Source organism: Mustela nigripes, chromosome 9, assembly GCF_022355385.1.
Source record: "Mustela nigripes isolate SB6536 chromosome 9, MUSNIG.SB6536, whole genome shotgun sequence".
NCBI lineage: Eukaryota > Metazoa > Chordata > Mammalia > Carnivora > Mustelidae > Mustela > Mustela nigripes.
Window position 1 is genome coordinate 67,242,287 of NC_081565.1, and position 12,205 is coordinate 67,254,491.

General features: G+C 44.3%; 1 protein-coding gene across 3 annotated transcripts in view; it reads right to left on the reverse strand.

Moving 5' to 3' along the window:
* Positions 1-2,027: 2,027 nt before the first annotated feature.
* Positions 2,028-12,205, reverse strand: part of NTRK2 (neurotrophic receptor tyrosine kinase 2) — a 324,764-nt gene continuing 314,586 nt past the window's right edge. For 2 of the 3 annotated variants that reach the window (XM_059411760.1, XM_059411758.1), the window contains 2 exons: positions 7,832-7,990; positions 4,397-6,984 (listed from right to left, as the gene is read on the reverse strand). In XM_059411760.1, the coding sequence (XP_059267743.1) occupies positions 6,799-6,984; positions 7,832-7,990 (345 nt within the window). In that variant the 3' untranslated portion in view covers positions 4,397-6,798. Of the gene's footprint in view, positions 4,021-4,396; positions 6,985-7,831; positions 7,991-12,205 lie in introns of those variants that run through there. The other variant, XR_009406303.1, reaches the window with a different exon arrangement.

Consider the following 12,205-nt stretch of genomic DNA (forward strand, 5'->3'; position numbering starts at 1 on the left):
GTGCCAGTAAGTTTAACCTTTGTCCTTCAATCCGGTTTCTTCGAGTGGGATATCCTCTCCATCCCACAGGGACTCATGATCTTATTTGGATTTTTGGACACGTTGTTTCCCTCCCTACGAAGCTTTGAATTCCCCAAGTCCCCACTGAGTGTTAACGGGGTCTTATTTTTTTTTTAACTCAAGGAAAACATTATCTGGACAGTGAGAGAGGCTTTCATGAGGCAAAGTTCCTGAGGAGCTGGATTTGGGGATAATCCACTGCCAAACTTTATGTTTCTGAAGCCTCCACCAGGAATGTTGCCCAGATGTCTCCTTTCCTCTCAAAGGAGATGAAGGGGAAGAGGTCAGACCCTGGAAAACAGGACTGAGAGATCCTGAGATGTAGGAGTGTGGGTGGGCCACCTGCTGGCTAGGCAGAGACAGGCTAGAAGACCCCTGACAAGCCACCCACATACCACTCTCTACCGTTTTGGTTTAGAAAACAGCAGTTAAGGCAGAGACCTAGAGAGTGTGCCATTTTTCTTTGGGCTATTGCTCCCAAGTCATTATGATCCTCAATGATGCCGCTACCCTGGGATGCTGTGATATCCAACTTGTCTCTTGGCAGGTTTCTTAGGTCTGACTTGCTAGAAACCCAGTGATTCCTTCTCCTCACTCTGTGCTGTGCAACACGGTAGCCACGAACCACACGTGGCTATTTACGTGGGAACTTATTGAAGCTAAGTAAAATCTAAAGTTCGGTTCTTTAGTCATACTGGCCACATTTCAAGTGCCAACTAGCCGCACCGGATAGAGCAGGTCGAACATTTACGTCATCGCGGAAAGTTCTATTGGGTGGTGATGTGCTGGTTATCCAAGATAGAAGCTGAAAGTGCCAAGTAATGGAGGGGACTTCTTCCAAAGGCCACATACTCTTCTTTCCTTCAACTAATGAACAGTGCAGCCATCGGCAGTGACCCTAATTAAAATACAGACAGACGGACATGAAAAAGACAGACAGACTGCCAAAAGAGCATACATGCTGTGTGAAACGCTCTACATTTTAAAAGGAATTGTCATGTAACCTTCAGTGTCTCTTTTGGAGGATGTTATTTATTGTAAGACATCATTTTTATTAAATACACTGTAGTACAAGAGACTTTCCATGTCAGGTTGAGAGAAGCTGGTCACATGATTTACAAACAAAACTTTTTTTTTTTTTTTTTCAAACACTGTTATTCTGGTGTCACTTTGAAATCAGCCAAGATGCAGTGGGTCTTAGTAAAGCAATGGACCTCAAAAACAGATCGCAAAACAAGAACCAGTAAGTATCAGCACAGAGACGTCACATTAAAAGGAAAATAAAGCAAATAAAAGAGAGTTCCAAATACCAGGTCACAATTTAAGGGGCGATGTATCTTCAGAGAGATATTGAAATGTGTGTGCGTGCGTGTGTGTGTGTGTGGCCTGGGTATATACAAACATCTCTCTGTGTACAGAAGCAGATGTAGAGAGTGTCCACATCTCTCGGCAGATTTGTAAGTGATGGGTAACAACCAATGAATGCAGGGAGCAATATTTCACAAGAATTTGGTCATTTGTCAAGGGATTACATATTTAAAATCCACATTTGATTCAAAGACTTCGTATTTAAAACATTTCCAGTTGTTTTATACAGTATTAAAGCAATAGTAAGATATACAAGCTGCAAGATGTAGGTCTTTACACGTTTCATTTTCTCCGATTTTTCTTTTCCAGTCCAAACATGTGGCTATTAGCAGCTTTTGTTACGCTTGCTCCATTATGTTGAACGTTCAGCCAACCTTCGCTCAGAATCATTTTTGTTAATGCACAGACCAAAGGAAAAAAGAAGAAGAAGAAGAAGAAAAAAAAAAGAAAAAAAGAAAACCACGGACCTGGCCTAGAATGCATAGACTTAAAAAATGACATCCCCATGTGTTCTCGTTTCGTCTCCTGAGACGTATGTAAAGATGGCAAAAGAGTTGCTTGGTTGCTGTTGTGAATTTCACAGTGTTTTGCCTGCAACACATACACACATATATATATATTTTTTTGCTTTGCTTTGTGTTGGTGATGAATGGAGCCAAAATATATATATATAAGTCAATGAATAAATAAATAAATACAGAAATAAATAAAGGTAGAAGGAGAAGGGGGCACAATGCAAAAATGAAGAATATTTAAGAACCTTTGACTTGAGCAGCAGTGATTCATTCCAGCCCCAACAATGAGAAAATACTCTTGCACATGCTGTCGTATCTAACTGCAAATCCCTCCCGCCCCAGATTCTTTAGAATAACATTTGCTATCATGACCTGGGAGTCTCTACATTCCATGATTATGCCCTGTGAAGGAAGTGCTTTAGCTTCCATTAGCCATCTGAGGATTGGGTCATCATCCATTCCGCTCACGAGATTTTCTGTGATGGACGGAACTGAGCTCAACATTGGGAATAAAAATCCTCAAATGGGGAGGGGAAAAAAAAGAGAGAGAGAGAGAGAGAGCAAGAGAATTGAGGGTGTGTGTGTGTGTATGGGGTCCTTTATTTAATAAGACAAACAATTTAATACTGTTGGCATTATAGAAGATCCAATTTGCAAAAAGGGAAGGTTAAAAAGAAACATCTGTTTCTGACCAGGGGATCCTTTGTCATGGCTCTTTGCAAAGGACAGCACTTTATACTGTTGCTTCACATCCCCACTCAGCTATGGGAATTCCTAGACGTTGCTTGCCTCGCGGTGGGGTCTTGGACTTCTCACTTTTGGCCTTTGAGACACTGGGCTCCCGACATTCCGGTTCTCTTCTGGAATGCTTGGACTCTGAACAGAAGTGTACAGGGGTCACCGTGGGACAAGGTGAGCATAACATAAATGTGCAAAAAGATGACAAAAAAAATCAATTTTCCTTTCCCGGACCTTTACATAAGGAGATCTATTTCAGTCTGCATTCTCCTTTGCAAGGAGCCAAGGAAAGGACTCAGTGTAGTGGGATGGCTTTGATTCAGTTGTTTTGGGAAGCACATTATCTTAAATATGTCTTCCACCCATGCAGTACCGCACAAAGTTGAAAAGTGCGATGTAGTCCTACCCACATGGAGAATGGAAGCACTAACCGCAAAAGGACATTAAAAAGTTTTGGTTATTTAGCAGATTTTAAGCAAATTAGTCATACTGCACCCTACTTATCATTATCTCTAGTATTGTGTGCCTATACATTTATACATAAGCCCACAACACACTGTGTCTGTGTGTCTGCATATGTATAAATCCAGTATTTATAACACACATATAAATACATGAAAACACCACAGGTAGTGCGGATGTGAACACACGTGTATAATATGAATTGATAGGATCTTTTATAGCATAGTTCAAAATGTTTTCTAAAGAAGCCTGGTTATGACGCTGGTTCAGTGTACAAGGATTTAGCTGAAGCTATAAGCATGATTCTATGTCACGATGTTTCAGCTCCTGGTCATCTCACGTATTTCCTTTTGTTCTTCGGACCACGTTTGGCTTCGTGAGTTTATCAGTGTGCTTGCTTTCTTGGACCATTTGTCTGTATCCTGGAGTCTCTAGCGGGCAGAATCATGAACTTCAGAATCAGAACACTTAGAGTCAATCCCCCTGGTGCCGGAAACGAGCCTGGAGATTTCCAGCATGCCACTCAACTTCTCCGAGCCTCGATTGCCTCACTTATAAAAAATGGGAATGATTGGCTAACAGTGGCGAAAAGTGCCTGGAAAACTATGATGCGATCCGTAAATGGAAACAATGGTCAGGCTGAGTTTGGGCGAGGGAATTAGGTTCGTCCCTCCTGTGGTTGGAGTTTCTCACGAATTGGGTAGCAGGCCATATTCTGTGATCGTTACACTTCAGAACAAGGACGTCCCTTTTGTAAAAATCAAAAGAGCATGAGAAGAGGGGATGGTGGAGGAACAGTGATGACTATTTCAAGCTATTCTCTGGTTCGTTCAATCTGGTATTCTTCCAATGAGAGACGTCTCTGAAATCACATACTCTTGAGACAACAGAGGAAAAAAATAATAATCAGCAATATAAATAACTAGAAAACTTTGCACTTGCATAGAATCTTTCATTTCAAGACCTAGAGGGACTTGTCAGAAGGGAAGGAGTTTTTGTTTGTTTGTTTGTTTTTGTTTTTGTTTTTTGCTTTTTGCTTTCAGAGGAAAACACATTGGAATGGTATAGAACCCTCCCATCTTCTCATTTGCCTTAAACAAATCCTTGCTTTAAAACTGCACAGCCCTTCTCGAATTTGATCCCTCCGCATATTTACCTCTTTTGCTCTCTGTTAAAATAAAACAAATCACTTGCAGCTTCTCCCCCCGCCCCCCGCCCCTTGCCCCCGCCATCCCCCTCCGCCCCGCCCCCCAAGCAGCTGGCAGGTCACGCAGAATGACAAACCCGTGCAGGTGTTCAGGTCATCACGGATGGAATTTACGAAGGTTTGGTACAATCTGCCCCTTCGTTACTGCTTCACAGAGTGCCACAGTGTTTTAGCAGTACCGTGGTCCTTAATACGATAGATTCGTGCAGGCATATACCATGGAGATATGGCTTTCGTTATATTGTTATGTGCATTCTGGAGGGTTTTTTCACCGACAAAGAGAACGATCAGCTCAACTCCCGTGTCTCCTAGGCCAGCGTGGAACTTGAAGGAACTGTAGGGATTATCTTGTCCAACCCCCTTCACTTGACTGCTGATGCTACTGGATTTCCTTTTGTTGTCTGTTAATCGACACTTTTGATTTTTTTGAGAACGGGCTCTCAAAAACCTATAAATGGAAAATAAGGTGCTCCAGGAATTAAGGGCGCAAGCAAAACTGAAACAGAGCAATTGCACCTTCAGAAACAAATACGAAATAAAATGTCCTAAGATGAATTAAAATCACTCACTTTCAATCTGGCTTGTGTTATAAAGATGTCAAGTTAACAAAAGTCCCCTCACAGAGGGTAGCAAGTTTTCTTGAGGAACAGAAATATTTTTCTTTCTTGGTAAAGCCGATCATCCAAATAACTGTAAATTTCTATTTAAATTTACAACCTCTTTTCGCAAAACTCATCACTAGACCCAGAAGCACACCTCCAAAGCTTGGTCTGGGCATAGCTTCCCATTGGCGTGCTATGCCTGATTTTTTTTTTTTAAAATTTTTACGTCTTTTAATGGAGTGGAAAAAAAACAAAACCGCATACTGACAATGGAGTACACTGGGAATGAAACCACTCTCCCACCCAGAGCCCAGAGCAAGGTCTCAGCCTGTGCACACTGAACATCAATGTAAGTGATGCCCCCAGGGTGAGGTTTCTTTTCCCTCGGGGACTGAGTCTGCCCTTCCCACAGTCCCACAGTCCGTTCCATGTGGATGAGGACATCCAGGCTTCAGGGTCCATCTCCACTAAAACCCATCACCGTCGTATGACGCAGAGACATTGATACTCAGCTAATGAGCTCCATTAGCTTCCCCTAATTATATGTTATACCTCTTTATGGATCTGCTCTACATATCAGGGGCACGACGTCTGGAGCAGCAGTTTCTGCACACAAGGTATTAATCGAAGAAGACCATGCACAATTTTGCTTGCACAGTTTAAAGGACAGGTAGGGGTGGAGGGGAGGGGTCGGAGGGAACTGCTATCTGAAAAGTTCAATATAATGCCTCCGAATTTATAACTTGTCTTATCTTTTCCAAGTCTTTGGCTTTCCCACCTGACCCTGAAACGATCTCTGGACAAGAATTCACCCATTTTCAGCTAAACTCGACAAAGGTTCAGCCGACAACACCTGGAAAGACAAACCAGGGTTGTTACCATGACGTGCAAAGACAAGACTGTCTGGGCGTGTGATGCGCCATCTTGCGTCTCATGGAAGCCATCTTTTCTCTCAACTACACCCTAGTGTTTCTGGTGATGGGAAAAGAATAGTCCATGGCACAGAGTTCAACAGTCTTTGTACTCCTCAGAAAGCTCCTCAGGGGAAGGTGCCGAATACATTCCTCCCAGCTAACAGTCGCTGGGTTTTTCCTAAGTAGGGACTGACGCCAGCTGATCCCAATGGTTGTCTTTGTTCCTCCCATACTGTGGTTTGTAATAAATCTTCTTTCTCTCTGGTTTTAATCTCCCATAGATAAAGGCTTCCCAGATTAAACACAAGTTTTCCTGTTTCATACACAGGCTTAAGCCATCCAAAAACAATAAGAACAGTAATAATAATAAATAAATAGAAGTGAATCCATAGAAACTCTCGATGTCTGTACAGCAGAAGTGACAAAGTTTAAGTCAAATATTTGTTTTCCCTTTTTTTCATCCACATCAAAGGCAGGAATACAACAAGGCATTGTTAGTTGTGGTGGGCAAACTAGAGTGTCTGCTGATATAACAAATCAGGGTTGTTAAGGCCTTTGTCTATGCAGAGTTAATAGGAATGCAGAAGCCAGATTGATTCAAAAGAAAGTGTAGGGGCTATGAAGCGAGGAAGACCAAAAAAGGAAAAAAAAAATACCAAAAAAAAAAAAAAAAAACCCAAACAAAAACCAGGGAAGAAACTAAGGGAGGTGGAAAGAGAGAAAGAGACAATGCCAAAAAGTAGTCCGTACTGTGTCTATGGATGGAGAAGTGCACATGGCTTCCCTCAGAAAGCCTCTCCATGTCTTTGTTGTTAATACTGTCCGAGTGAAGAACAGCAGATTGATGGCATCCGGCGGCAGTTAAACGACGTTCATCCTCTCGGCCCATCTGAGGAGGTGCATTGGGAAGGATCAGTCTGGGGGAAAGGGCCCTAGCCTAGAATATCCAGGTAGACCGGAGATGCCTTGGCCAAGTTCTGAAGGAGGGTGTGGATGCCCTTGATGTTCTTCCTCATATGGGGCTCTCTCTGCCAGCACCCCAGCATCAACTCGTAGACCTCCTGGGGGCACGTTCTAGGTCGCTGCAAGACTCGGCCCTGAGTGATGCATTCTATCACCTGAACGGGATAGAGATCAAAGACAGCGTCAGACAAGAGGAAAAACAAAGCCGATAACACAGATGTCTGTGCAAGGGAAAGGCTGCTCTAAAGAAACCCATTTAAAGCATTTGCTTTTTTTTTTTTTGAAGGAAGAGAACAATTATTGTAGAACAATTAATTCATTGGTTTAGATCCCTTTTTCTGGGCACACTGAGGTCACCAACCTGGTGGAGAAATGTTTTCTGTCTGTGGGATGCTACCTCACTCAGGAATTTCAATGTGTTTTGGTCTTACTGGCCTATGATGGAGCCTGGAACTTTCACGTCAGGGTGTTGACTGACAAGGGGACCTCACTCGAGCTGTGGAAATGAGTGGAGTTGGGATAGAAAACAGATGCGGGCCTGAAGAGGATGTGAGGTGCCTGACCCAGAAGCTATGCCTCAAGTAGAGACAACGGTTGCAAAAGAATTGAAATAGGGAAATAAAACACAAGAATGTTCTAGTGAAATGTGAAAAAAACAAAACAAAACAAAACAACAACAACAAAAAACCAAACCTAAAACCTATTGGAATACTACCAAAAAACCTAGCTGGCCTCTGAAGGCACGGGGTTGCCACACCTGCTCCGAATTTACCAGATGAGCAGCACAAAGTGCTCCCACCACCGGTGAGTCCCAGGTGTGTGAGCAAACACTGCTTTTCTTTCTCTAGAACTTTTAAACTCAGAGAGTGACTAGACTCTGCCCATGATGTGTAGGTCCTGAGAGACCATGTGGGAGCTGCTGCCGCCCACAAGGCCACACGTCTGTGGACCTCTGGCCTCTGGACCTCAGCCCTCAGGGGTCTTGCCCAGCCCACTGCACACCTCGTTGTTGGACAGCTGGTACCAGGGCTGTTTGCCGTACGTGAAGATCTCCCACAACACGACACCCAGGCTCCAGACATCACTTTCTGTGGTGAACTTCCTGTACATGATGCTCTCTGGAGGCATCCAGCGAATGGGCAGCATTGTGTGGCCACCGACCTGGTGGAGAAGGGGGAGAAAGGAGGCATCAGTCTCCCGAAAACCAAGTTCCCCTCATCAGGTAGGAGACACTTTTGTCCTTCCTTTATTTGTATTTGTTAATTTTAATTATTTATAAAACATGAGGGAAACACAATTTCTTCATAAGAAAAAAGCAACAGAGAAGCAGGGCGAAAAACGGTCAAAGTATTTTTTTTTTAAATATTTTTTACGATTTTCTCTTTCTGGTAACTAGATAGGGCAGAGACGATGTTGGGCAGGTGTTCATCCTGGATAACACACACACACGCACACACACACACACACACGCACACACACACACACGCACACACACACATGATTCCTGGTGTAAAGGTGACTCAGTCTTCTAATTAACAAGATCATGTTGACCAGGAAACAAGCAGGAAACTGTGTCCAGAATGACCCAACAAGTGACTCTACTTTCTTGGCAAGTCCAGAGCTTCCTTCCACTCTCAGGTCTTAGGATGAGTGCACAGTGCTGCCTCAAATGCCCTCCCACAATCCAGCCATGGTCAGGGTAGAAGCGATTAGTCCCATTTCACAGATGAAGCAACTGAGGCTCTGATGGTTAAGCAGTCAAGTTTTTAGACCCCGAGCTTAGGACTTGCCTCTTAACTACCATTGACCTTATGTCCAAAGATAAATAGATGCAGTTTGGGGAAAGTCCATTTTAGTGAAAACAGCACAGCTGAGGCATTAGATGTCGAGAGCATTACCACAGGCATGGGGTACTTCATTTGATAAGGACAGTTTGTTTAGGATTTCTGACTTCCTGGAGAAAAGTTAAGAATTTCACGTTTCAGTTTGTAGCGCACTGGGGCTGTCTGATGTCAAAACCATGAGCAAACTGGTGGTGGGTCCTGGTTTTCATGCTGGAAAATGCAGCACTACCAGTTCAAACATGCTGCCTGATGCCCGGACAGCAGGTGAGCACACAGAAACACAGGCATGAGACCCGATGGTCAGCCCCGTGTTCTCAGACAGATGCCACATCGAGTTTCTGCCCGATTACAATGGTCGGTGTCCATTTCTGTCTCATTAAAGGAAAGAAAGAGACGAACAGTGCCTGAAAAATGCTCCCTAACTCCTGAGCCCAAGGAGCTAAGAGTGTCCGGTCTGTTTAATATGCTTGGTGATTTCCAACAACCCTCTTAGCATCAAAGAGATCTTGAGTGTCGAAGGAGGAGAACATTCTGTTGGGTTTTTTCTCCATTCTCTGTACAAGGACTCTAAATCTGACAAGTAGGGATACAAATTCCTGGGTCGGGGTAAGGTGCCCTCATATGTTTACTGTTCACTTTGAACACACCCACAGCTCTGACACTAAGTAGAGGTGGGTGGCCTTCCATCAGCTTTCAGTTTCATCACTCACTTCTCACCATGCAGTGATGGGCCAACAGGCTTCCATGGGCACAGATTTCCTTCATGGAGCTGCCTGGACATGCCTAAGGTGATGTCAATACTTCCCATCAGGGATGATATTCAAAACAGAAGTTGTGTGGCATAGGCAGCGATGGACCGGAAAGGACGCCATGTTGGTGCTGCTGGCCCCACTGAGGAACTGCCCGGCTCATGACCCTGGAGCCCCATGGGCCCAGAACTTTGGGAAAGGAAATGTGTGCCAATACACAAGGGGTTCCCCATGTTTCTAGACACTCCCAAGGACTCGGGACACCAAAGAGGAAAGCTCCCTTCAGGTGCTGGTGACCCACAGACCTGCACCAGGAAGAAGACTTGTGGTGAGTGCAGGGAGCTACACGGTGCAGAGTCCCGTGGAGTGAGAGGTCTCTGTGCAGGTTTTTAGTGGAAAAGACATATTTATTGACTTTATGGAAATATTTCAATTAGAATTCAGATTTATGATCAATATATAGTTGGTCTGTGTGGGATAAAAAGAGAACTAGGACCTTATGGACAAACACATGGTAGTCTTTTGGATACTGGGCCCTCAAAAGATTAAGAGCCAGCTCCCCACAGAGGTTTCTAGGTCAGGCCACCAAAAACCCTATAACCTGTAAGTTGCCTCATTTCTGTGACAATCATGATACACAGAGTCTTAAGGTATCTTGAGAGTTTGGCGGGAAAAAAAAGATTTGATTTTGTTTAACTTAGTGAATTAACTAATTTGCATGTGTGTTTGTGGGGAGAGGGAGAGAGACAGAGAATCACCTCCATACATCTAGAATCAGACGACTAAAATCCCACTGTGGGATGTGCTCACCTAACAAGATGCCATGCTTTCCATATTCCTGTGCATACACACTGGTAACGCCATGGGCAACACTTAGTTCGTGGTGTTGGAAGCTGGGCTCCAGGACTTTTAGTCAACGACTAGTTGCTAAACTGCTGTCCTAGTTGCTCCAACTATGAAATATGGGTAACATTTTATACCTCCCGGGCTTATGGTGAGGTAAACACTCAAACAGTCAAAAGTTTGGGAAAGTGCTTTGTAAATTCCAATGCACTGATGCATTCAAGGTGTCTTTTCCTTCCCTGTAGCCTTTACTATCTTATCTCCTCCATTCTGGAGACATTAGGAAGAGCCAGTGCACACGATTCCCCTCTGTGCCTCGCTCTGCAGGGACAGGTGCTCTGATGATAGCCCGGATTCGCCCAGTTTCTCTGTCCGATGTTGGAAATGGCCAGAGAAAAAGCTCCTGTTTCCTTTAAAGGAGGAAAAAAAGATCCCACTTTTGATTTACATGTTTTCCCATCTGATCATTTGTTTTATGTTTGAAGTCTCTTTGGGACACATTTTTCACGTTAATTCTTTCAAGAGTCCCTTCTGGGATTTCACACACGCTGTTATAAATAATGCTTTCCTTGTTCTGATGTCAAACGGGTGAGTTGTGGGAGAACCTAATAAAAGTTCAGACAGGGTTCACAAGTTTTCCAAACCCATTTAGAACATTTCTGAACATTTCTTTTGCAGGCCTTTCTCAGGATTTTGGAGCATGTCACAAAAGTAGACCAAGGGGGCGGGGGGAATAGAGTCACCGTTGTTACAAATTACTGTCACATTCCAGTCACAGCGACTGGATGGCTTTTGGACTTCACAAAGCCACATACGGCACAGCCGCAAACACAACGGGGCATTTGTTTTGCAATGTGCCACCTGGCAACTTGCCCTCACACCCTGGTTTCAATATCTGTGAGATGGAATGCCATCCCAAGTATGACACAGGGACTCAGAGAGGCTGCATCCAGCATCAGACCTGCCAAGGTGGTGGGTGGGGTGGGGTGGCGCCCTCCAGGGATCAGGCCCCTGCTCTGTGCTACACTCACCAGACTGAACTGAAGCCAGATGGGAAACCCATGTCACCAGGAAGTTGATTTGGACTTGAGATTTTTTATTTTCTTCAACCCAAGACCCTGGGGACCTGGTTCCTGCTGTGCCATTAACTAGCTTGGCTGAGTCACTTCAGGTCTGGCTTACTGGTAAAATGTGGACAGGTTAGACCAGATCTGGATTATTTTCAGCACAAACCCCTGTGGTTCTGTAATCGCTCGCCACCACTTGGTCACCATCATCGTCCACCAGCACAGAGTCATTCACCTTTCCAAAGAATTTCCACTCAAAGAATTTCCACTTGAACCCCGTAGTTACACTCAAGGGTAGACATTGGTTTGCTTTCACGTTGCAAATAATGCACCCAAATCTCAGAGAGTTGAAGGAGCTTATGTCAGTGCACACAATAATAGCTGCCCACTGGATGTCTTATACTTGTTCTCACGGGTCGTTCTGAGTGTTTGGCTTTTGCGATCTCTAATGCAGAGATTCAGTATTCCCTGTGTTCAGCCTCTACGGCCCGTCATGTGGTGCTTTGCCCAGGTCAATCCTACTCATGCCTCTTGGTAGTTTGATCCCTTTTCCTTTCTACCCACTCCCCAACGAGCTCCTGAAGATGAGCTCAAATTGCACCATTTCAAGGAACTCTCAGTCCTGTGGCAGCTCAGTGAGTTGCCCAAAGACAGTCCGGTGCCTCTCAGCACAGCTCTGGCAACATGGCAAGCATCCCTTTCTTCTCTTTCTTCTGCTAACAGATCACATGCCTCAAGAAAGATGGCTGCATCTCAGTCATGTCTGGCGGGCATGAGGGGGTTGGTTGGTAAGCATATAATGTCTCCGAGTAGCCTTCTTATGAGTGCTGATATTTGGAGAGGAATTCTCAAATGTTCTTAAAAAGAGATCAG